The sequence below is a fragment of the Ambystoma mexicanum genome, chromosome 12 (assembly GCF_040938575.1).
Source record: "Ambystoma mexicanum isolate Mex_15411 chromosome 12, UKY_AmexF1_1, whole genome shotgun sequence".
Classification (NCBI taxonomy): Eukaryota; Metazoa; Chordata; class Amphibia; order Caudata; family Ambystomatidae; genus Ambystoma; species Ambystoma mexicanum.
Window position 1 is genome coordinate 196,649,919 of NC_090936.1, and position 21,893 is coordinate 196,671,811.

At 41.8% G+C, this 21,893-nt stretch overlaps 1 protein-coding gene across 1 annotated transcript in view; it reads right to left on the bottom strand.

Annotated features, from left to right (window-relative positions):
• CRACR2A (calcium release activated channel regulator 2A) overlaps positions 1-21,893 on the bottom strand; it is a 957,312-nt gene that overhangs the window by 79,624 nt on the left and 855,795 nt on the right. Inside the window, exon 14 of the mRNA XM_069628295.1 lies at positions 7,845-7,926. Within this exon, the coding sequence (XP_069484396.1) occupies positions 7,845-7,926 (82 nt within the window). The remainder of the gene's footprint in view (positions 1-7,844; positions 7,927-21,893) is intronic.

Genomic DNA, 21,893 nt, shown 5'->3' on the forward strand with positions numbered 1-21,893 from the left:
ATTTTCCTTCAGGTCTTGTTCGGAGCAGGCTATTTGGGCTAGATCGTTTTCCCTTTTCTTCGCCCAGTTGGTCAAGGCGGTACATTTACCTTGCTCTTTTTCTTTCCTCAAGGTTTCATATATTTGCAGGGTGTCAGACATGATGATTTTTCTAAATAGCCTCATCGCGCTTTGGTCCACCATGGACGCCAGGGAAACTAGGCCCAGTTCTCGCCTAATTGCTGGCATGGCGGTGGATTTGGGTAAACCGAGGACCGTTTTCCACACATAACCCTCTAGTTTGGACCATAGCTGCCGAGGTAAGCACAGAGATGACTCAGCGCCGTATACTATTGACAGGACCACCTTTGTTTTATAGAAGGTTATGGCTGCGTGAGTGAAAATTTGCCATATTTTCTGTCCACAGCTCTTACTTGCCAAGCCAAGTATCCTCCAGAACAGTCCAGCAGAACACCTAGGTATTTAAAGGTTTTAACAGTTTCGATTTCGGTGTGCTCAAGAAACCATGTGTGTTGTTTAGTTCTTTTATTATTTTTTTTGAAGACCAGAATCTTGGTTTTGGACTCGTTGATCTCCAGGTTGTTTTCGCTAATATACTTTGCCAGGTTTGTAATTTTACGCTGGAGACCGACTGGAGTTTGGTCAATTAGTATGACATTGTCTGCATACAGCAATCGCGGGATCTCTGTATTCCCTATTTTAAGGGGGAATGACCCGATTTTACTTTCTATCTGGCCGTAATCTCCCAAAAATGCAATGAATAGAGCGGGGGCCAATGGACAACCCTGTTTTACGCCTCTATGAACTTCAATCTCTTCAGATAGAGTCCCTTGGTGATTCAATTTGACCCTGATTTTCGTCTTCTCGTGAAGGGCTTTTATTGGCTCCAGCACCTCGTCCGGGCAGTGCCAGTGATGGAGTTTAGACCATAACCTGTTACGATCAATCTTATCGAAGGCCTTCGATAGGTCCACAAAGGCTAGAAAGATCCTGGGCGCCCCTTCCTTTACCTTGGCTTTCAAAATGTTGAGGATTAAGATATTGATCGTAGTACTCCTGTTTTTTTGGAAGCCTGTTTGTAGGAAGTATTTCGACGGGCTGTTTTGTTCCCACGATTTGAAGTGGGCCAATAGATGCGTTGCAAAGATCTTACCTATAATGTCAAGGAGAGCGATGGGTCTGTAGCTGACGGGCTCGTTGCGGGCTCCCTTTTTGTACACCGGGACAATGACCGCGTTGTTCCATGTTTTGGGGATCATCTTTTTTCTGCCGCACTCTTTGAAAATTTCACTGATCAGTTCTGACCATTTTTTTGAGTACCGCTTGAGGTCCATATTCATGAGGCCGTCGGGACCTGGGGCTCTTGATGTTTTAAGTTTGTTGATTGATGCTTCTATGTCGCTGGAATCAGATACATCAACCCAAGATGAATTCGACCGTTTGGTCTCCGGAAACACTTTACTGTCTGGACTCTTAAATTCTGCGGTCAGGTATGTGATTCAGCTTGATTCGGCGACCGCGTTTGTCTGAGCTGAGCCAGGGACGTTTGACATTTCTTTTATGAGGCCCCAAAAATCGCTGGATTTTTTTGTCTGTAATTTGGACATCATCAGATCAGCGTCTAGTTGTAGTTGGTAAGCTCTCTGCTGTTTTAACCAGTTTTTGTATCCTTTAGATACTTGCTTCAATATCTCCCAATCGGCAGCAGCGTTTGTTTTTTTCGCTATTCTTCTTCGATTGCGAACCTCTTTTCTTTTGTCTACCAGGCCTTTGTTAAAGGCATGTCTTTCAGCCCCCGGTGGCTTGGAGGACTTTTTAGCCTTCATCTCGTAGGCCAATAGCAAAGGCAGATAGTTAGGCCGTTCCATCCGGTTTAACGCCTGCATTTTGTGTACATTTTCGACCCAACCTTGCTTGATTTTGGCGACGTCCACTTCGCTTATCTTCAGCCTTGTTCTTTGGGGGTTTAGGTCGAGCGCCGTACTATAAGTTTCTTTTTGTTGTCTACTGCCTTGCCATACACAGGTGAGTAGGTTATGGTCACTGTGTTCAGTTTTTATGACTGTGAAGCTGGTGATGTCTGCTATGAGACCGTCTGAGATAAAGATGTAGTCGAGGGTTGCGTTTGCCGAATTTCGTTCCCATGTAGGGAGATTTACCTGTGAAGGAAAAAGATTGGCGACGTCTTGGATATTTCTTGCTTTCATGACTTGTACCCAGGCTTTACCTCGCTCGAAAGCTGCTTCTTTTAACCTGGTTACTTTTTCACTTGCCGAACCGAGGGGCCTTGGGTCAAAGCATTTTGCGTTGAAGTCGCCGCATATTATAATGTCAATCAGGTCAAAGTTCTCATACAGTTTGTCGATAGTGCTTCTCATGTTGTTACAGAATATTTTCGTGGACATCCGTTGAGGGTTCCAGTAGCAGTTGACAATTGCTACTGTTCTTATTTGCCTGGTTTCACTTCTGTTACTTGTCTTTTGCCATGAAGTCAGCACCACCAGTACTTCGTATGCCTCCTTCCATGTGATTGGAGCCGATAGGCCTTGGCCCGATTTAATCGCCACCAAGAGGCCAGACGATGGTCTGCCTAGTAAGCCTCTTACTGCTGCTGAGATTTCGACTGTATAGCCGTCCAAAGCCGGTTTGGCCATCAGCCATGTCTCTTGGAGATAGATCATGTCATAAATCCCCAGGTTTGTCTCGCCGACCTTCGTCAGGTGGGCGTGCCCTCTTGTGTTCCACAAGCACAATGTGAAGGCCTCCTTTTCTGGCCTCTCCTCATCGCTGCATAGTTTTGAATCGCCAACGCTGAACGGCCCTGGTCGTTGCTATTTTCTGTTTTTGTTCCATTTTTGGCTGAACCATTTCCAGGGGCCTAGTTCTTGATTAGCAGCTGTAGCGACGTCTCTGAGCTCTTGTGGGCTGCTTTTTTCGTCTCTCCTCCTTGGCTCAATGTCTACCTCGTTCCGTTGCTCCATCTTTCTTCCACGTGGCGGGCTACCTTCTACACGACTATACACCCTGTCCCGCTGTTCTCTTCTGTAGCACTGCCGGGTTTCGGCAGGAGAGTCGTGATATCTCTTTCTTGTGGTATTCTTTGAATCCTTATCCCAACGATGGTCGTGGTAGGCCCTTCGGCGTCCGTTGTTCTTGGCTGCCTCTTGCCTTCGAGTTTGGCGGTACAGCTCTTCCGTCCTTGATTTATAGTGTGTTGATGTAGCGACGGTATCTGCCTTTTTCTTACTCGGGGAAGCTGACTCCCTTGATTTTGTTATCTCTGTCAAAGTGAAGCCCAACAACTTTAGTTCCTCGTATGCCACTTGGTCAATCCGCTCTATACCTATTGCTTTGATGTGGACGCAGGATTTAGCCCTTTTCTCCCTGTGGTATGGTTCCACTAACACCACTTCTTCCGGTCGGATTTTGTTTAGAGTTGTTGTTTTCTTCATAATCTTCATAACCATGGATCTATTCAAAATAAGGTGGCCGCTCTCTGGCTTTGTTTGCTCTAGCTTGAACACACTTAGCTCGTCTTTATTTGTTTTTTGGTCACCCCTTACGCCTCTTTGGGCTCTTTGTTTCACTGGGCTGTTTTTTTCTCTGCGTGTTTTGGGCTCGATGCTTGCCTTGTCTGGAGATGTCTGAGGTCTCTCCTTTGGGTCGCCGACAATCCGATTTTGCTGCGGTGTCGCTGTGGCGTCTTTACTTCCATTTTCCTTTTCCGCCCTTCTGTTGTCTCCATTTTGGGCCTGTGGGTGTATGTCTACTCCTGCAGTTTGCCCGATCTGCTCTGTGTCTCTGCTTTTCTCAGTTTGCTCGTTTTCCTCATAGACCGACATGTTTATCAGGTCAGAGTTTGCCATAAATTCATCTACCGTTTGCGGTGATTTGGGAGAGGACGCCTCATTTGCCGATCTATATTGAGTATTACGGATTTCCCTTTCTTGCGGCTTTGCCCTGTCTTTTGTGATGTTTGTTAGGGCTCTGGGCAGGCTTGCCTCTTTGGGTGGGCTACTTAGATCCACTGTCTGGTATTGGATTTCGTCAGGCCTTTTGACTACGTTATTGTTTGTGATGGGTAACTCTTTCCACGGAAACAGCATTGATATGGAGTTTCTTGTGCCCTTCTGGTACGGCTGTGATACCTGGGATTGTGGTTTTTGGCTGTTTATTTGAACCCTCAGCTCGTTGTTTATTTGTTCCATAATTTCTATCTTTTTCTCAAGTCTAATGATTTTACTTTCGCAGTTGCAATGAGGAGAGATGGCACGGTTTTCTATGGCTGAGATAAAGCTTTCAACGTTGGACATTTTGGTCATCATGTTAGATAGAATAGCGGTGTTGTCTTTCACCTCTTCTTTTATCGCCTCGTATAGTTTGCAAAATGGGGCCAGCACGATCGTCATAGCGGACATGATCGCAATCATGTCAGGCTTTTTGCTCGGCGACTCCTTTTGCATTGCTGCCGCTATTTCACTTAAGCGTCTCTTTTTCGGAGAGGCCAAGATTTGCTCTTTTCTTCGTGTAGTTGCCGGAAGGTCACTGTACAGGGAGTCTCGGCTCGGACTGTGGCCGTTATTGATTAGCATGGTTGGGTTTCTTCGCCCTTTGTTCGCTAGGACCTGGTCCCAGAGGGTTTTGGACGAGTCCCTTATCTCTGGGGCTTGTTTGGTTGGAGAAACCAGCGTCAAGTGTGGTCAAGTCCAGGCCACTCGCTGCTCCCTGTCAACTTCTTGATTTTTCCCAGGGATTGGGTCGTTGGTATTTTGCCTTTCTGGTTCCTTACTCTCCTCTATACCCGTACTAGGGTCTTCTGTAAGGTTTGTCATCTCTTGATCAGGTTTCTTTCGAGGTGTAGTGGGGTGACTAAGTGGCGGCTCCATCAGGTTTCCCCTCTCGTCTTTGTTCATTCTCTCTTCTGTTGTATCGATTTTTAGTGACTTTGCCCTATCTTTTTGGGTTTTTGCTTTTTCGTTTAGCTGCTCCTGACTCTGGATGTGGTTTAGATGCAGGTCAGGTTTGCGCAAATTAGCGGCTTGTGGGAGGTCCCCTACGGCTTCCAGCATATCAGCATCCGATACTTCATCTTCTGTTTGACTATTTCTTTTTCGGTGGCGTGTAAAGAAGGCTTTTAAAGAGTTTTGGGTTAAGGGGTTGGGGAGCCCCTTTGAGAGAGCCTCTCTTTTGGATCGTTCTTTTTTACCCTTTAGGTCTATCGTCTCTGAGACGGACTTCGCTCTTTTGTAGGCAGTTTTTTTGGTGTCTTGCAGTATCCTCTTTCTTCCTAGGTTTAAGAGGGTATGGTTAGTTGGACTTATAGTTCCCCCCTTTTCCAGGTTTTCTGCGTTCGAGTTCGAGTTCTTTGGTTTCTTTATCGGGACCGACAATTCGGCAGTTTCAGTGTCAGAGTCCACTTCTATCACTGCCACATCCGACCCCTCGTCAGATCCCAGCTGAGCTTCTTGATCCCTGGTTAAGTCCATGTTTAGGTCTGAATCCGTTTCGCTGCTGCTCGTCTCCAAGAGGCGCTTGCGTTCGTTTGATCGTCTTTTAGACCTTTTGATTGCTTTTTTAGCTTGTTTTAAGATGGGGGACGATCCACTAGGGTTTGTATGAATCATTGCCATTACCCGAGTAGCCTTGGGTCTGCCGAGTGGGCCTTCCTTTTGCGGAGTGCTGAGCGGGGGATTTTGATTTTCCCCCCTAGCTCTTTCTCCTTTTTCTGGATTTGTAACGGCGATCAGCCGACTTGTATTTGCATGAGGGGGGACCCCCGGGGTTTGGCTTGGTTCACTGGCTTGGGTTGGTTCTCTGGTGCTTGCCCAGTCGTTTCCCCTTTCGTGGTCCATTGTCACCTCCTTCGGGTGAGTTGTATCCCTTTGCCCCACCACACCATGGGTCTTGATTGCGTGCGGGGCCTTATCTCCCGTCGTGTTTTCCCCGTTTGCCCTCACATCTCTGGCGAACTGCAGACACTCTTCGGCGGCGTCCACCAGCCTCACGGCAGACTCTGAACTCACGACGGAGATAAGGAGCTTTGGGTCCGGGAGTTTTAGTCTCCCTGGGGACTGTGCGTGGGGCTCAGACTCAGACGGTATGGAGGGAGTAGATGCGACCGCGTCGACCTCTTTGTCGGCATCTTGGTCAGCTTGTGTTTTCTTGGGTGTCTTAAATTTTCCCAGGGGGGGGTGAGACCCCGTTTGAACTACCCCCAGGTGTGGTCATGGCACTATGCTCGCTGGACCCATGCTGTGGCCTCTCCGGCCAAGAATTGGGAGCCCAAAGATCAGAGATTTCGGTCATGGAAACAGGTGGAGTGTGAGGGTTAACGGAGACAGAATCACTCCCCTTTCCCTCTCCCTCCGAAGGCAGATGCACTCGGGCTGCTGACGGTTGTAAGACCTGCCCAAAGCACTTTTGTCTGGCACCTTCTCTTGTCGATTTCGCGGTCGAATCGGACTTTGTTCTTTGTTTTTTCCCCGGAGGGGACAGCCACGTAGGGGTAGCTCGGCGCGGTCTCACATCAGGGTCCATCCTGCTGCGGCTCCGCGTAAGCAGCGGACTGCAGCAGACTGCTCCAACTCAGCTCACAACTCCGCTCCGCTCTGCAGGTTTTAGGTGCTAATAGTCACTTCCTGCAAACAACGATGTGGTCAGAACACAGGAATACAGCAGACTGCTCCAACTCAGCTCACAACTCTGCTCCGCTCCGCGGGTTTTAGGTGCTAATAGTCACTTCCTGCAAACAACGATGTGGTCAGAACACAGGAATACAGCAGACTGCTCCAACTCAGCTTCTGTACAATGATATATATATATATATATATATATCTACATGTGTACAGAATATTCTGGAAAGATAAACAGACCTTTGTACCAACAAGAGCCTGGAGATATATGTGGTCAAAATTCTAGGTTTCAAACTGGACTCCGATCCCTGCATCACCACTTAACTGAAGTGTGTGATCTTAGGCAAATTATATTATCTCACTGTGGTTTATCGCTGGAAGTAGAAGTCTTTAGAATGGATTATGTCCACATTGTGCTCTAGAAACAAAATGTCCCACTCATTCCATTGCTCCATGAATAATAGCAGTGATCATTCTTATAATGCATGGAGACCATAGAAATGGCAGCAGCGTGCAGTCTAAATCCACATAACATGATAAATATTGGACATCACACATTTAGTTTGCTTTTTTGGTTTACTCGTAACAATTCCATGTAATGTTGCTTGCCATGATGCCATCAAGTATCAAAGCCTCCTATCACTTTCTGTAACATAATTTTCTGTGATTTCACACTGATGTCAATATATATACAAATGAGGGTCCTTAGAACGTCCTTTGTCACTCAGGACCTCAAATATCATGAACCTGCACTCGATATTGATAAAGGTCATCATTTTGTAAACAAGATTGCCCTCATCCTTTCCACAGGCAGCATCTCACTGACATCCGTTGATGGCCTTCTCAGCAGAAGCATATTGGCTACCTCTTTTGTGAGACAGTTCCCTCAATAGCCTGCCATTGAGAACATTGTATACCCCATGATACTTCTACTCTAAAAGTATGTATGTTAATAAATACATGCTTTTCATATACACTGGAGAAACACAGCTATGCTCAATTATTTGCAGCAAAAAAATGTATTAACGCTGATATATGCAGATTTTTCAAGTTTGTGAAAACACTGGAAAAACACCACTGAAAATGACAAAACATAAACACCGAAAACCATAAACCCTAGGTATAATTTGTGTACAATCCCTGCATGAGAACCTGTGAGCAAATGTCACATCTTTAGTGAACTTTGGATATTTCCAGATGCCTTGCACATACCTTTCTTGGCCAGCAGTGTCCCAGAGCTGCAGTGCCACATGACAGTTGTCCACGGTCACTGTTTTTACACTGTAATCGATACCTAAGCGAAAGTACAAGAATGAACATTGGTAACTGTGGTTTCCTTGATCCAGAAGAAAACAGTAACTGCTTGGATGCATTAATAAGAGTTTACCAGGCTTAACGTGCAACACGATACGAGCTCCATACGTACTTTACCTTTTTCTATGCAAGCCCACAGGAAATGTTATGCAAACATTCCACAAGCCTTTCCATTTTGCAATCAATGGAGATCCACTATATTGCGAAAACCTTCTCAGCCATAGATCACATGATAAATTATACAAATATCTCGCTTCTCTTCGGAAGGGATAAAAAATGTATTTGTTCCAGTCTTAAACAATGATGGGCTATTAGTAGAGAGGCTAGGTACAATAACAAAGCATGCTAATCGAGTGCACTTTACACTTAGTGCCTATGGCATGAAATTTTAACTGGCTCCCAAGGAGGACAGACATATTTCATTTGACGCGGTTCAGACTAAATTTATTACCAGTAAGTCAAAATTTGGCATCTATGGAATAAACAAAAAGCCCACATTGTCTTTTGCGTATCCAGTTATAATTTCGAAAAAAAAAGTTTCTAAACACAAAACCTTCGAATACAAAGTTTCGAAAAAAACATTTGAATGCATTTTTTTTATGTTAAAGGGTTTAGTTTAGTTTCGTATAGTAAAGTAAATGTTTTTTTTTTAAAAAACAGGGGTTTAGGGGGACCCCCATTAAAAAAAAAATGCATTCCATTTTTTTTTCAATGCTTTGTTGTCGAAACTTTTGTATTTCGAAACTTTGTCGAAAAAGTCACTATAAACCGTCTTTTGTCCATTCTGTCCAACCATAAATGAAAATGTGTCACTTTTTATCTTATTCTGCCCTGAATCTAAGGGAACAAAGTGCTACATCAATTCTCTGAAAAAAGGGTATTAGAGAGTATAGGATAGCCTTCATGTATGTACAACAGATATCTGAGATAGACGTAACATGGGCAGTCCAAAACGACTTACAAGTAGCTTAAAAAAGGAGAAACACTGTTACATAGACATGTTTTAATGCATTGCATATACTACTGGGATTGTTAAAGTGTGCATTATATTTGATTTTAATATACTTTTACCTACTATGAATAGCTTTATTTCATATGTGTGTATAATTGTATTTATCCCTGTTCTCATATAAATAAGTATAAATTAAAGTAAGGCGACACAATAGTGCAATGATTGGTGGAAGAAGGTGAGATGAGAAGATAATATAAGGAAGGCGCCCAAATGCCTTAGGGTTAGGTGCGCTATACAAATGTCAAAATAAATAAATAAATAAGAAGAAAAAAGGAAGGAGTTGGGACTAAATTAAGAAGGGAAAACAGACGGCAAGGCAAAAAGGAAGGGGGAAAGAAAGAGGAAAGGTATGAACAAAAGGAGGTAAGAGGAAGACATGAAGGGGGCATGACAATAGGAAGTAGATAAAGAGATAAGAGGAAAACATCAAACAAAAGTAGTCGAAGAAAGGAGGGGGACAGCAGGAATAACAGAAGGAAGATCAAAGGAAGAAAGTAGAGACAGAACAAGAGGACTAACAGAAGAAAGTTGATGGACAGATAAGAAGAATGGAAGCAAATTAAAAGGAGAGGTAGAAAGGAAGAATATAGGATTGGAGGAAAAAAGATTCATGAATGAATCTCAGGGGCTGATTTGCCCTCTTTGGAACACAATGAAATGGGTTTAATTCTGGTATCCTACTTGAGATGAACCGAGGGAACTTGTGCCAAACATTGCATCTCTGTTTGCCTTTATTCTGGCAAGCAGGTACTGAAATGGCAAAGCCTCCAGTCCGCATTTCTACTACACTAAAGATGGCATGTGTTCTAGGGGAATACCAAAAGCAGCCTCTGATGCAAAAGGAAGATGTATGCCCACCAGAGTAAAGGAGAACACGTTCATCCTAGTATTAATCATTCAAATGTAATCAACGTCTGACACACATAGTTGCAATGGAGATGTGAACTATCAAAAGAGGACCCGGTCCAGTTTATGCTTTTTCTGCTATTTTCATAAAACGGTGTTCTCCAAACACCCCCCTCTCGCTCCCCACCCCCGATGAAAGTGCCACACTTAAAACAGTACAAAAGAAACCCTGAAAAAACATTCCATAGAGTTGTCTGCTCACAACTAGGCTAATCAAACTTGTTTGTTAGGAATTCAATTTTGTAAAAAAAAAACAAAGATATAAATAATAGAAAAGTAATACTTCAAAATGTGGTCTGATTGTAGCAATCACGCCCCAACAGGGTGGCCTACATGGCCTGTAACAGCCCACCAGCCCAAGCCTGTGGACTGTTGCCATCCTCACCCCCTTGCTGGGGCGTGATTGTTATTTGCGCCCTGGAGTTTGCCTTGGGTGCAGATTGTTTATATTTTTTCTCGGGAGATTGGCTGCGCTTATTGCGCGATGCCAAAACACTTGTGTACGAGCGCTCTGAAACACTTGTGTACGAGCGCGATCGAAATAAAATATCAATATCAATATCAATCTCCCGAGAAAAAAAGAAAAACAAGACGGCCCTCCACCATCGGATAAGGGACATTTCTATGGCGTTGGCAGGGAGCAGGAGGAGCGGTGCAAACGGAGATCAAAGATCCAGTACAGCAGGTAGGTCGGGAGGGGGAAGAGGGTAGTAAAGAAGTTTGGTTTGTTTTGCTGGGGTGGGGAGGGAACAGAGAGAGGATTCCTGTTACCACCCGACATTAAAAAAAATTAGTAAAGTTCCTTTGGGCACCTCCTTCCATGGTGTTTCTACCTAAATCTGTAATGAAGAGAAGAGAATGACGAGAAGAAACAAAAGTAAAAAGAAGTTGCTAATGTATGTGGCTGACCCAAAGTGATAACAATCAATTAATGAAATGGGAATGACGGTGAGTCCTATCTGACTGCAGCGCTTCTGGAAATTTCAAGAAATTTAAGACAAGTATTGATATAATCACCTGGTGCCCGCCTTATTTATTTATTCTACATGCTTTTTAGAACAGTGCCATCCTGCTCTTATACATTGTGTTACTGGTACCGGATCTGCAAATAGGTGAGGCTTTGAAGAAGAGTCTTTTGCGAGCATTTTACACTAGAAACAAAGGATGGGCTAGCAGAAGGCATGTCTAACTGTGTCAACCACTCTATATTGGTCTGCTATGTGGCTGCCATTTTCACATTATATTTTATTTTTATAATCTCAAATTCTTTGGGATTTTGAAAATTATTTTTACGTATGTGATATTTCTGCTATTCCTTTTCCCTGTTTTCATTTGAACCTAGATGCGTGGACCTTTGCACCTAATTTTAAATGTAAGCATTACTCCAAACTGTACCTGAAATTCTATGCCGGGATAGAAAAGCCCTGGGCTTGTAATATCTAGTTATTCATCTCTATCAAGTGGCATTGTATGTGTGCCTTAACCAAACATCGGATGGGTGGAAGGTTTTGAATGGATTATAACCAATGCAGCCCTCGGGAAGACTTTCATGGAGCTGTTTATTAAGCATGTCTGCACCCTTACAGCAGGGGACTAGCCATATGCAAATCAGTGTAGTATTGCTACTAATGGAAACAGACCAGCCCAAACTACTAGGCTGCTTTGAAGCACTGCTAACATTAGAAATGTTGTGGTCTTTTGGGGCATGATCATAGAGGTGCAGCTTGGTTCCCTATGGCACAGAGAGCAAGGGGCCCACATCTTGGCACACCTTCTCTCACATAAGGAGACACACTATAATCGCAAAAGACAGGGAGCGAAAGGTTTTGAGTTACTTTTAATCACTGGCAGTGCTCTGGGCAATCTTTCACACCATTGGTCTTAACCCATCTTTGACATTGGGGAAAGGTACCAGGCATATGCAAATTAGGCTAGTACTGCCATCAAGTGGAGCAGCCCAGATCATACTGCTAAGCCATGTCCCTTCTGCACGGAAACACAAGCATTTCCAAACATCGTTAAGCCTTGTTGGCCCTGATGTTTAAGCATGTTTCCTTAGGGCACAGCAAGTAAGAGACGTAAGACTGGGAACATTTGGAAGAAAATATATAAATGAAATATTTCAGGGGTGGAAGGTTTTGAATGAATCATAACCACCGACACTGCGCTGGACACCTTCCATAATCACCTTTCTTAAGACCGCCCGCTCCATTGCAGAAGGAGGCAGCCATAAACAAATCAGTCTGGGAGTTTGCTTATGGAAATAGACCAGCCCAAACTGCTAGGCCATGTCTACATGTGCACCGAAACGCAAGCAACCCCAGACATGTCCCGGGCTTTTTGGGATCCATCAGTTGGGTGCAGCTTGGTGACCCCTGTCACACATGTCCTGGGAAAGTTATATTTATGTGGAATTGTACTTATTGTAATGTGCATTGTGAACACATGTATACGTTTTTTATGACTGGAATTAAACAGAAGCAACTAAATTAGAAGCAGGCTCTGCAATGCCATTTACAATTCTATTAAGACCTATTTACTTTTAGAAAGTTGATTGAATGCTGGAAAACAGTTTTACATGTTCCTATTGTGTGTGCAATGTGTCCATCCTCATTTGTATGTTTTCAGTTCAGTCTTATAAAAACCTTCAATCTGCATTATAAACAATATGTGTTCATCCACAAAAACGATAATCTTTGAAATATTACTACCCGTTTGCTTCCTAATAAGATACTGAGATCCCGGTTAACAAAGTGATCCACATAATTTAGAATTCTATGCAGTGCCCCTGGGGGTTGTGCACTGAGGAAGATCACATGGGGATGATAATCATGAGAGAACGCAGTATCACCCCACTTTACCTCCCCATAACCCTTATCCCACACTAAGCCCCTCTATTTCCACCCTTGATACAGCCAACATACATAACTGTCAACTATGTACAAATAACCTACACAATAACATTGATGATACATATAATCAAACCAACATTCATAACAACACTGAAAATGCACATAGCCAAACTAACATGCATAACACCATTGATGATAGGAAATATTGTACAGGTAGTTGGACAGACAATAAATACTGTGACGAGGAAGATGTCAAGGAGTACAAATATCACTTGCAAGCAACTGAACGACCGATCAAGTGTTCAGACACCTGCGATTGGGTTGAACAAATATATCAATCCAATGCAGGTGCTGCACAGGGGATCAAGCTGCTGTTCAAGCTCAAACAAAAGCGTTGGAGGGAGGCGAGAACGGAGAGCTGTCCCCCAAAGATGACGAGCTGGAAGCCGAACCGGATGGGAGACAAAGCACAATAGAAACAGAACATATGACCGGGGAGTAGCCTTAGTCTGTAGTGAGGCTGCAGAGCCCGCTGGACACCCAATCGCAGCTGGATCCTACTGCAAGATGATAGCTGCCCGGGCACTGCACAGATACTCACAAAGGAGGCAAGCAGGTATGTGGGCACCTGGGAGATGAAGGAGGTCCTGGAAAGCGCAGGGGTGAGCTAAAGATCTGGAGAAGGGGGTTCTGGGACCCTACAATGAGCGAAAACCTGTTGTATATTTGGCAGGAGAGCAACTCAAATGCAAACAACATTACTGTGCAAGTTTGGGACCTGCACCCCAAACCACAAGTGTCTGGGACCCTACAAATGTGCGAGTCTGGGACCCACACCCACAACTACAACTGTCTGGGACCCTAATAATTTGGGAATATGGTACACAAACCTAAAACCATATCAGTCTGGGACCCTAATAATCGATGAACGTTGAATAAAAAAACATTGCATTTTTGGCAGGAGAGTGAACAAATTAACACAAGATACTTGTGCAAGTCTGTGGCCCGCCCGCAAAACCACCAGTGTCTGGGACCTTAATAATGGACGAAAGGGTATGGGACCCTAAAATAATTAAGTGACCTTCATCTACTTTGGTGAGAGGGTCTGGCATCCTGAAACAAACTAGTGACCTTTATCTACTTTGATGGGAGTGTCTGGGACCCTGAATAAAACAAGAGACAATTAAACATTTGAGAAGGTTTGTGACCCTGAGGCAAATAAGGGGAAATCACATACTCAGAAAGGTCTGAGAGGCTGAAACAAGTGAGGAAGAGTTGCAGACTTGGAAGGAAGTGAACCACGTAATAAAGCATTGCGAGTCTGGTGAAACCAAGGTCTTACGCCAGGAGTGTCTGTGACCCCAACGGAGAACAAATAAAGATGACCACCTGACATATTGCGACCCTGGGACTACAGGAATCCTGAGCCTGGTAGCAGAACATGCCAAGCTGCTAGGACACGGGAACTGTGCTGTTGAGAAATAGTTCCTCCTGAGTTGTATCATCCAAAGATGCCTACGGGTAAGAACTATTACCCTTGCATTAGGAAGCCTCGCTTGGGCAGCAAAGCATACCACGCTAATAAGATACAGGAACTGTAAAAACAAACAACAGCTCCTTGCCAAATATTCAGAGACTCAAAATAAGAAAGATGCTGGGTGAAAGGAATACATCCTTAAGTTTTGGAACTTTACCTTTTGAACATTATTTTTGCAACACTTCTTTTCTGCCAGCAAAACTGGGAACTTTCAGTTGTTTGAAAACACAAAGAGCACTTTTATTTTCAATAAAAGGAGATCAACCCCGCACATTTAGATTAGACAATTAGAGATAGGGCTAAAAGTCAGTTTATGGGACACCACAGTTTCGGACTTCCTGACAATCTCATTATTAGTTACCTTTGAGGTAGGGAAGCCCCTCATAGCCTTAGGGATAGAGAGGCATTTTCCAACCCATTTATTATCAATAAAAGTCTATATCAAAATTCTATAAGCGTTGCGTCCAAGTCTTACTTCGCCACCCTTACAGCATATATATCAAGCTTCATGAACACTGCATTATCCATGCACACAACTGTATAGCACTTAATACGAATCCAAAAGGATCTGTGCTATGGCTCGGAATAGAGTACCTTTGGAAATGTTAGAATCTTAAATTTAGACAAAGAAGGTATTTATCACAATGTTTTATATTACATTCTGTGCTTTGGCGTTTCTTTTTTTTAAAGGAATGCCCTACACATTGTGATGCCATTAAGAACAACTACCAAACTCCTCATATCCTACTTGGCCTCTTTGAAGGACAATGCTGAAATGAAGATTCACTGAATTTAAACAAGAGATACCAGAATGAAACCTTGCTTCATTCAGTTGTCTTGTGTTTTTCTGCAAATACCATGAAAATGTTCATGTCTAAAATGCAGGCAGTTACCTTTTCACCTGAGAGGCAGCAGCAGATAAATAATGCTGATTTTTCTCACAAATTCTGAATGAATATTGGAATTGCATAGGCGAAGACGTGAGAGAGGCCTAGGAATGGATTCTGCCAAAGTATAAACTCACAGCAAGAAATTATTTCATGTGAGAAACGGTACCTTACAACATTGACACAATGTACTGTACAGAACTCGATAAATAAGAAACATGGAATCTGTGGAATGCTAGGCAGCATTGAATCTAATCAATAAAAACACCATTCCCTGCAAATAGTGGGGAGCAAAGTGTGAGAAAGCCAAATAAATAATGCAAGGTCTTGCATTACCCAAAAAACATTGTTCGTTTTTAAAGAGAGCTTAATTTCTTCACTTGAAATATTGTTAATTAAAATGCAATGCGTTTTCAAATAAAGCATCATATTGTACAGAGCAACTCAACTTGCAGTGCATTTGATTCAGAGTATGTGAAATAATGGTAAATATAAAACTCATGCATTTATAAATGCAAATAGAAGTTTATTCTATGTATAAAGGGTTATAGTTATATGTGAGAGTTTAAATAGGGAATACATGTTTGTCTAAATCCGCATGGCCAGATCATTATTCTAATGTAGCTTTGCCAATGCTAAATTTGCTCATTCGGACAGCAAGCTAATTGTTAGCCCTGCATATATGTCTGATGGGGCAAGGCTTCCCAATAGATTACCTTGGACGTCTGGAGATAAACAGACTTATTTATCTTGAATGAAATAAAAACAGCACTACAAAGGAATTCCAAGACTTCAGGTCTTGGTTGATAGGATACCCTCACCCATATGGGCCCATCCCAAGAGAAATATTCTTAGAAATATATTGGAATACATTCCAGGAGACCCAAATGTATAGTCCTCTGAAGAGATACCATCTGGACTAAGCACACAACATGGGGCACTGTCTTCCAGGCCTAGTGCTTCAATACAGCCAAATGCACTTCGAGTGTCATCTTTGACATAGAATTGCCCATTAAAATTCACCAGAGATCCAGCTATTGGAAGAAAAAAACAAAGGAGCCTCTTTCAGCTAACCATACTAATCATTGACTAAAGGTTTCCCAAAATGGCCTCTGAGAGCTGCTCACATGGTTTATTGTGCGGCCCTAAACACAAACAAAATGGGACATTTGAATTTGCATTTCTCATGCACTTAAGCATAATTTCTGACATAACTCCACAACGCTATGCCTTAAGGCTAAAGATTTTCTTTTTTTTGAAGCTGTGATATTTTCGTCTGCAAACTTTGTTTAAACATATCTGTACATGTATTAATAATTGATACAATTATAACTATTAATAACAAAGTCCTATTTCATTGCACAAATTCATGCTGCATTTTGATACATGTTCAAGGGCCAATGGAGTCTAGAAATCCAGATGTTATCAATGTGTAATGCTTCTACAAGAAGATATGGAAGAAATATGATTTTTCTAGGGTTCAAAATTGTTCAGAACACACCTGTCATGTTCAGAAATATGATCAATTTACCAATTAAGGATGTATTCTACAGGTGTGTCCACTTGTTAAGCGAGCCAGTGGAAAAACATGCCCAACCAAAATGTGTGAAATCACCATAACATAGTTTAGAAACACTACACCGTAGAAAAGCAGAAAAATACAGAAAAAAAACCTAGGATCCACAAGCTGCCGAAAGTTGAATACCTGTTTCCAAATGAGTGCTGAGCTTGCATAATATCTGGAGGTGAAGGGGCCTTGTCCACGAGAAAGTCTGAAGTAGATTATATTTGAGGTAGACCTGCTTTTCTAGAAGGAGAAAGAGGACAGAATGGGGCTAGCTGACTGGAAAATGCCTGGAAATACTTAAGGGCCATTACCGGCTCTTTGCATTAAAAAATATTAAAAATTGAGAATGCAAATTCCCAATCTAATCCGATATATTTCTCTGCTAAGTCCGAGGAGTGGGTGGACTGGGAGGGAGTGCCACTGGGTGGGAGAGACTCATTCCGAATAGAATGCTTTAACATTTTAGTGCAAAATTAAATATTGCTTTCTAACTATATGTAAAGCCAAGTGAAATCTGATTTTTTGTAGCACACATGGCATGTTCCTGTGCACAGTGGCTGACAAGCGATCACAAACAGAATGGGAATAGGATATTGTAGCATGTTATTGTGAAATGTAAGCAAAGGGGTACTGGGCAAATGAGCCAAGTGGGACACTGCACTTGCAATTGAGTCTAAGGGGGAAGAGGAGGCAGCAGGTGGCTGGAAGTTGTGGGCACGTTGCCCAAGTACACCACTGTAAGATTAAGCAGTGTACAATTCATTTTGTGCTGGCGCAGTGAGACTGGAAACACTCTTTATTCAACCTTATTGTGAAATGTAGCCTGCTTTTACTGTATTCAAATCTGAGTGAAGGTACATATAAATAAGACCATGTCTTGAGGAGAACCATCTCTGGAAGCACCTCAAAACCTTCCTCTTTGCTTCTGCTTTCTCTCCCCCTCTCTCCTGCTAAATTCCTGACTGAAATTGCACTGAATCTGCAACTGGGCCACTCTCACCGATCTCGGTCCTTGGCCCAGCCACTCTCCCCTTGCACTGCCTCCATGGCAACCCCTGCACTGCGGGATTGTCTCTGTATCCCTACAGCCCCCCTTCCCAGCACTTGTCTGCACTTACCTTGCACTTGCCACCAGCTGGCCCTTATTATTTATCTTGTTATTCTACTACCCCTTTACTGCACTTTCCCCTCTCCCTTTCCCCTTGCACTTTTCCCTTCCCCTCTACCCATGCACTTGCGCGATCTGAATGACATCTGGCCTAGTAGGATCGTTGTCTGTCTTCCCTCTGTTCTCCCTCCCTGCCTTGCCACGCCTTAAAACACTTGTATATAGGCACATTACAAATACCATATCATATCATTATCATACCAACTAGCATGTTTGCCTTTCTCTCTGCTTTATGTGCATTGTAAAATAGATAACATTTACCAACTCAGAGAGTGTGCAAAGTTTATAGCCAAGTAAATGTAAGCCAGAGTTTTCACAGGTTCAGTCTGACACACAATTTGTGAAAGGGTGTACAACTTTCACATTTCCATGATTAATTGGCAATTTGTGACATGTGAAAACCTATTAATGTAAAAAGAGATATTGGGATGAAAGGGTGTTTATCTGATCCATGTCTGTATCTGTAAAAAAGATGCAATTTCAAATGAACTGTAACATTTCACCAATGATATTGTGTTGACCTGAGATGGCACCAAATTAGTAACACTCAAATCATTGAAGGGAACTGGGGTGTAGGTGTTGCCCTTCCAGAAAATCATAACGTTGGGTGGAAACACACGGTAGCTAAATCAACATTATGTGCATGCTAAACTGATAGGACAGCTTATTACAGCTAGTATTTCATTTGCATGCAATATGATAGAAACCAATTATGCCACATGGCACAAGGGAACATGTTGCCAGTAGGAAATCTCTAGAAAATAAATGTTTTAGTGTAACTTTTCTCTGATGCCAATACTTCTTTTTTATATTGGATAAAATACAATTCTTTAAATTGTCAAGAACACTAATTCTATGGGAAGTATATGAACACAATTGCCATTAAGCAGTGTCTTCAGACATGTGAGCTCTGTTGTGCCGCTTAGAAATAGATAGTTACAAATATTTAGAAATATACTTAGTTGATGGATGGTGAGTCTGCATGTGTGCACTGAATTTAAGTGAGTGTTCCAAGATAGGTCACATTCTTTTTCTGTAAACCAGCTACCAATGTACATATATATTGCTGTGATGACTTCTCCAACATATTGTTTGGGGATTACCTCTGGCTCCCTTTTATTTAGTATTAACTCCAAATACAGCCAGTTTCTTGACTCCGAATTGTGAGGTGGGATTGTATTCCTGGAGATATTAGTGGATACAATTTAGTGATATAAATGGAACACAGGAAAGATCTTGCACCTCTCAAATAGTACCTCAACATTTAAAATTGTTCACTTATCAAAGCATAAAATAGACCAGCTTCTCCCAAGTAGGATCCTAAGAGGCACCGTTCAGTCGTCTGTTTTCACTGTCTTATTATGATTTCAAATTCAGTTCCATGGTAGATGTGGCTATGTCCAAGTTCCTTGGCAGAAACTAAAGCTCAACATGGCGATTTATTTCTCAAAACACAATATCCAGCATTTCGGGATTTTTCTACAGTTTAACAGCCTTCTCAAAGTGTTATAGTATCTATGAAACCTATAGATGAGTGACTGGAGTGATGAGAAACACAACAAGACACATTCGCAAAATGGTTCAGAAGTATTTAAAGTGATAATATATGGCCCTAAACTGTTAGGCCAAAAATATTTTGGAATTAACAGTTTGCCGTGAAACAAACATCAGAAAAGGACAAACATGTGTTGTGTATTTGTACCTGAAGAAGATCTGTGTATGTTTTACTTGTAAAGAGCTCAACCACAACACATGTATTTTTTTATCTTCTCCAGTCCTTCACATGGGTTAGGTATCCCAGTAAGAAAAATTACAAAATTACAAGAAAAAGAAATAATAAAGCCATTCATTTTATCAATGAAAACAGTGGAAGTGTGTTTAAGAACGAGATGCATGTCTCTCAATAGAGGAAAAGGTAGTTAGATAGGTAGGTACGAATAGGTATGAAGTGTGAATGATCAGCCCTGACACTATCATACAGCTGAAGCTACTGAGATTAGACTGGTAGACTGGAAGCACAGTTCGTTTGGGTAGTAGCACACAAAAAGTGCAGTTTTAATTCTTTACGGTATAATTTATGGTTAGAAATGAGTCAAAGATTTTCAGATATAGAATTCCATTTTTTGCCACTATGACTGAAAACTCTGTTCCCAAAGGATATGGAACCAATTAAAATACCTATGTGGGAATTGAAAACAACTAACAAGTACAAAATAATAAGTACAAACACAGGTATAAAACAAGTATAAAATAAATAGTCTTCTTACTTTTTTATCAATCGTGCAATCCATTCAGAAGGGCAAACACAGGTATCCAGTTAATATGTCGAAAACATTTTTCAAATGACAAATGTCGAAAACATTTTACCGAATTTTTTTTTCTAATGTATTATTTTTTTATTTGCATGGTTTTGTTTCGCAAGTAAAAAAAAGGGTAGAAAAAAAGGGGGGGTTGGTGGGGAACCCCCCCATTGCAAAAAAAAATTACAAAAAAAAGACATTCTAATTTCTTTTTTCACTGACATGTTTTCGACATCATGGCATTCGAAAAAATGTCATTCGAAATACTCACTAGGAACTGCAAACACACATTGGTATGGTATTTATGTACCTTTAAAAGGAACACTAGCAATACAGAGAAAAAACTTTAGCCAAAGAGATGAAGATGAAGATTCAACACAACAAACCCCTCAAAACTTGCTTGGTGTTGGAAATTATATGATAAAGGATGTTGGATTTGAAATCTTTGGTGATGTCATCTGTGGTCATTATGTTCATTGGCAGTGCAACAGTGGGACTCAGAATTAAGGTGGTGCAACTTCCAACACCTGACAAATTTCTCTTTCGGGTGGACTTGGCAGAGAAATCAGAACATTTGATACTTCTGGTAAGGAAAAAAGCCAAAAATGGACAAAAGCTTTTGTGTATCTTAAGACCACAGTGATTACCTTTTAATGTCATCACAGATGAAATCAAGAGAAAACAATTTAGTGGTGGAGGGAAATACAGATTCACAAAACCCTTGAAGTGAAAAAAAACTGTCTTCATGGCACAGTTAAGGTGAGTGAGCTCAATGTAACACAACCCTTGCAATTTAGTGAAAAAAAAGTTAGTGGAAGTAATGCATTGGTTCTTGTTTAATGCATCAAAACAGTTAAAATTATGGAGCTTTAGACTGCGCTATATTAGCTAAAGGCCCTTTGTTGTCAGCCCATGAGCAAAGTGATGACATCTCAGATTACACCACTGAAAACATCACATATGAAATCATTTAGGACATCACTTATGACATCATCCATGATGTTACTGGAAACTATAGCATACTGATGACATTACTGGAAACTAGAGTACATTAGTATCACAGATGATAACACTGAAGACATCACATGCTGTCATTTATGATACATTTCAGGCTACCATTGGGGCATCATGTATGACCTTTCTTCTGCCACCACATATGACATCACTCATGGGATCACATATGAAATCAAAGGAAAGTATTTATCATACTGTAGAAGTGTCATGACTGCTTGCAAGACATATGATAAAGGCATTTTGTATCTGCAGATATTCTGCGTACGGTCACAGATGTAAAAAAACATGTCAGTTTGTCGAACATACCTATCCGAAAAAAATATTTTCCATAATCAATATTTATGAAAGAATGCCTTTGAGAAAGTAATTCATGCTCAAGGGAATCTAAAATGTAATTCATTACAACAACATAGGTTCAACTAAGAGTACCATGTAGTGATATTATTTTGGCCAAGTAACATGTAATTGCATTTTTGTCATTGACATTTACAGCTCATCAAAAAATAGCAATGTTTTTTGTATATTTGTAGTCTAATCTTCTCCTTTTTAAATAAACTATTACTTTCATATGATCACTAAAGGAAAGGGAATTCAATCTACCCAGTAATGACAGCAACGTTTATTAGTACCCAACGAGGGGGCTGTGGTGGCCTCCCAACCAATAGGGAGGCTCAGAACGTTGCCGTTACCAGACGGTAATCCCG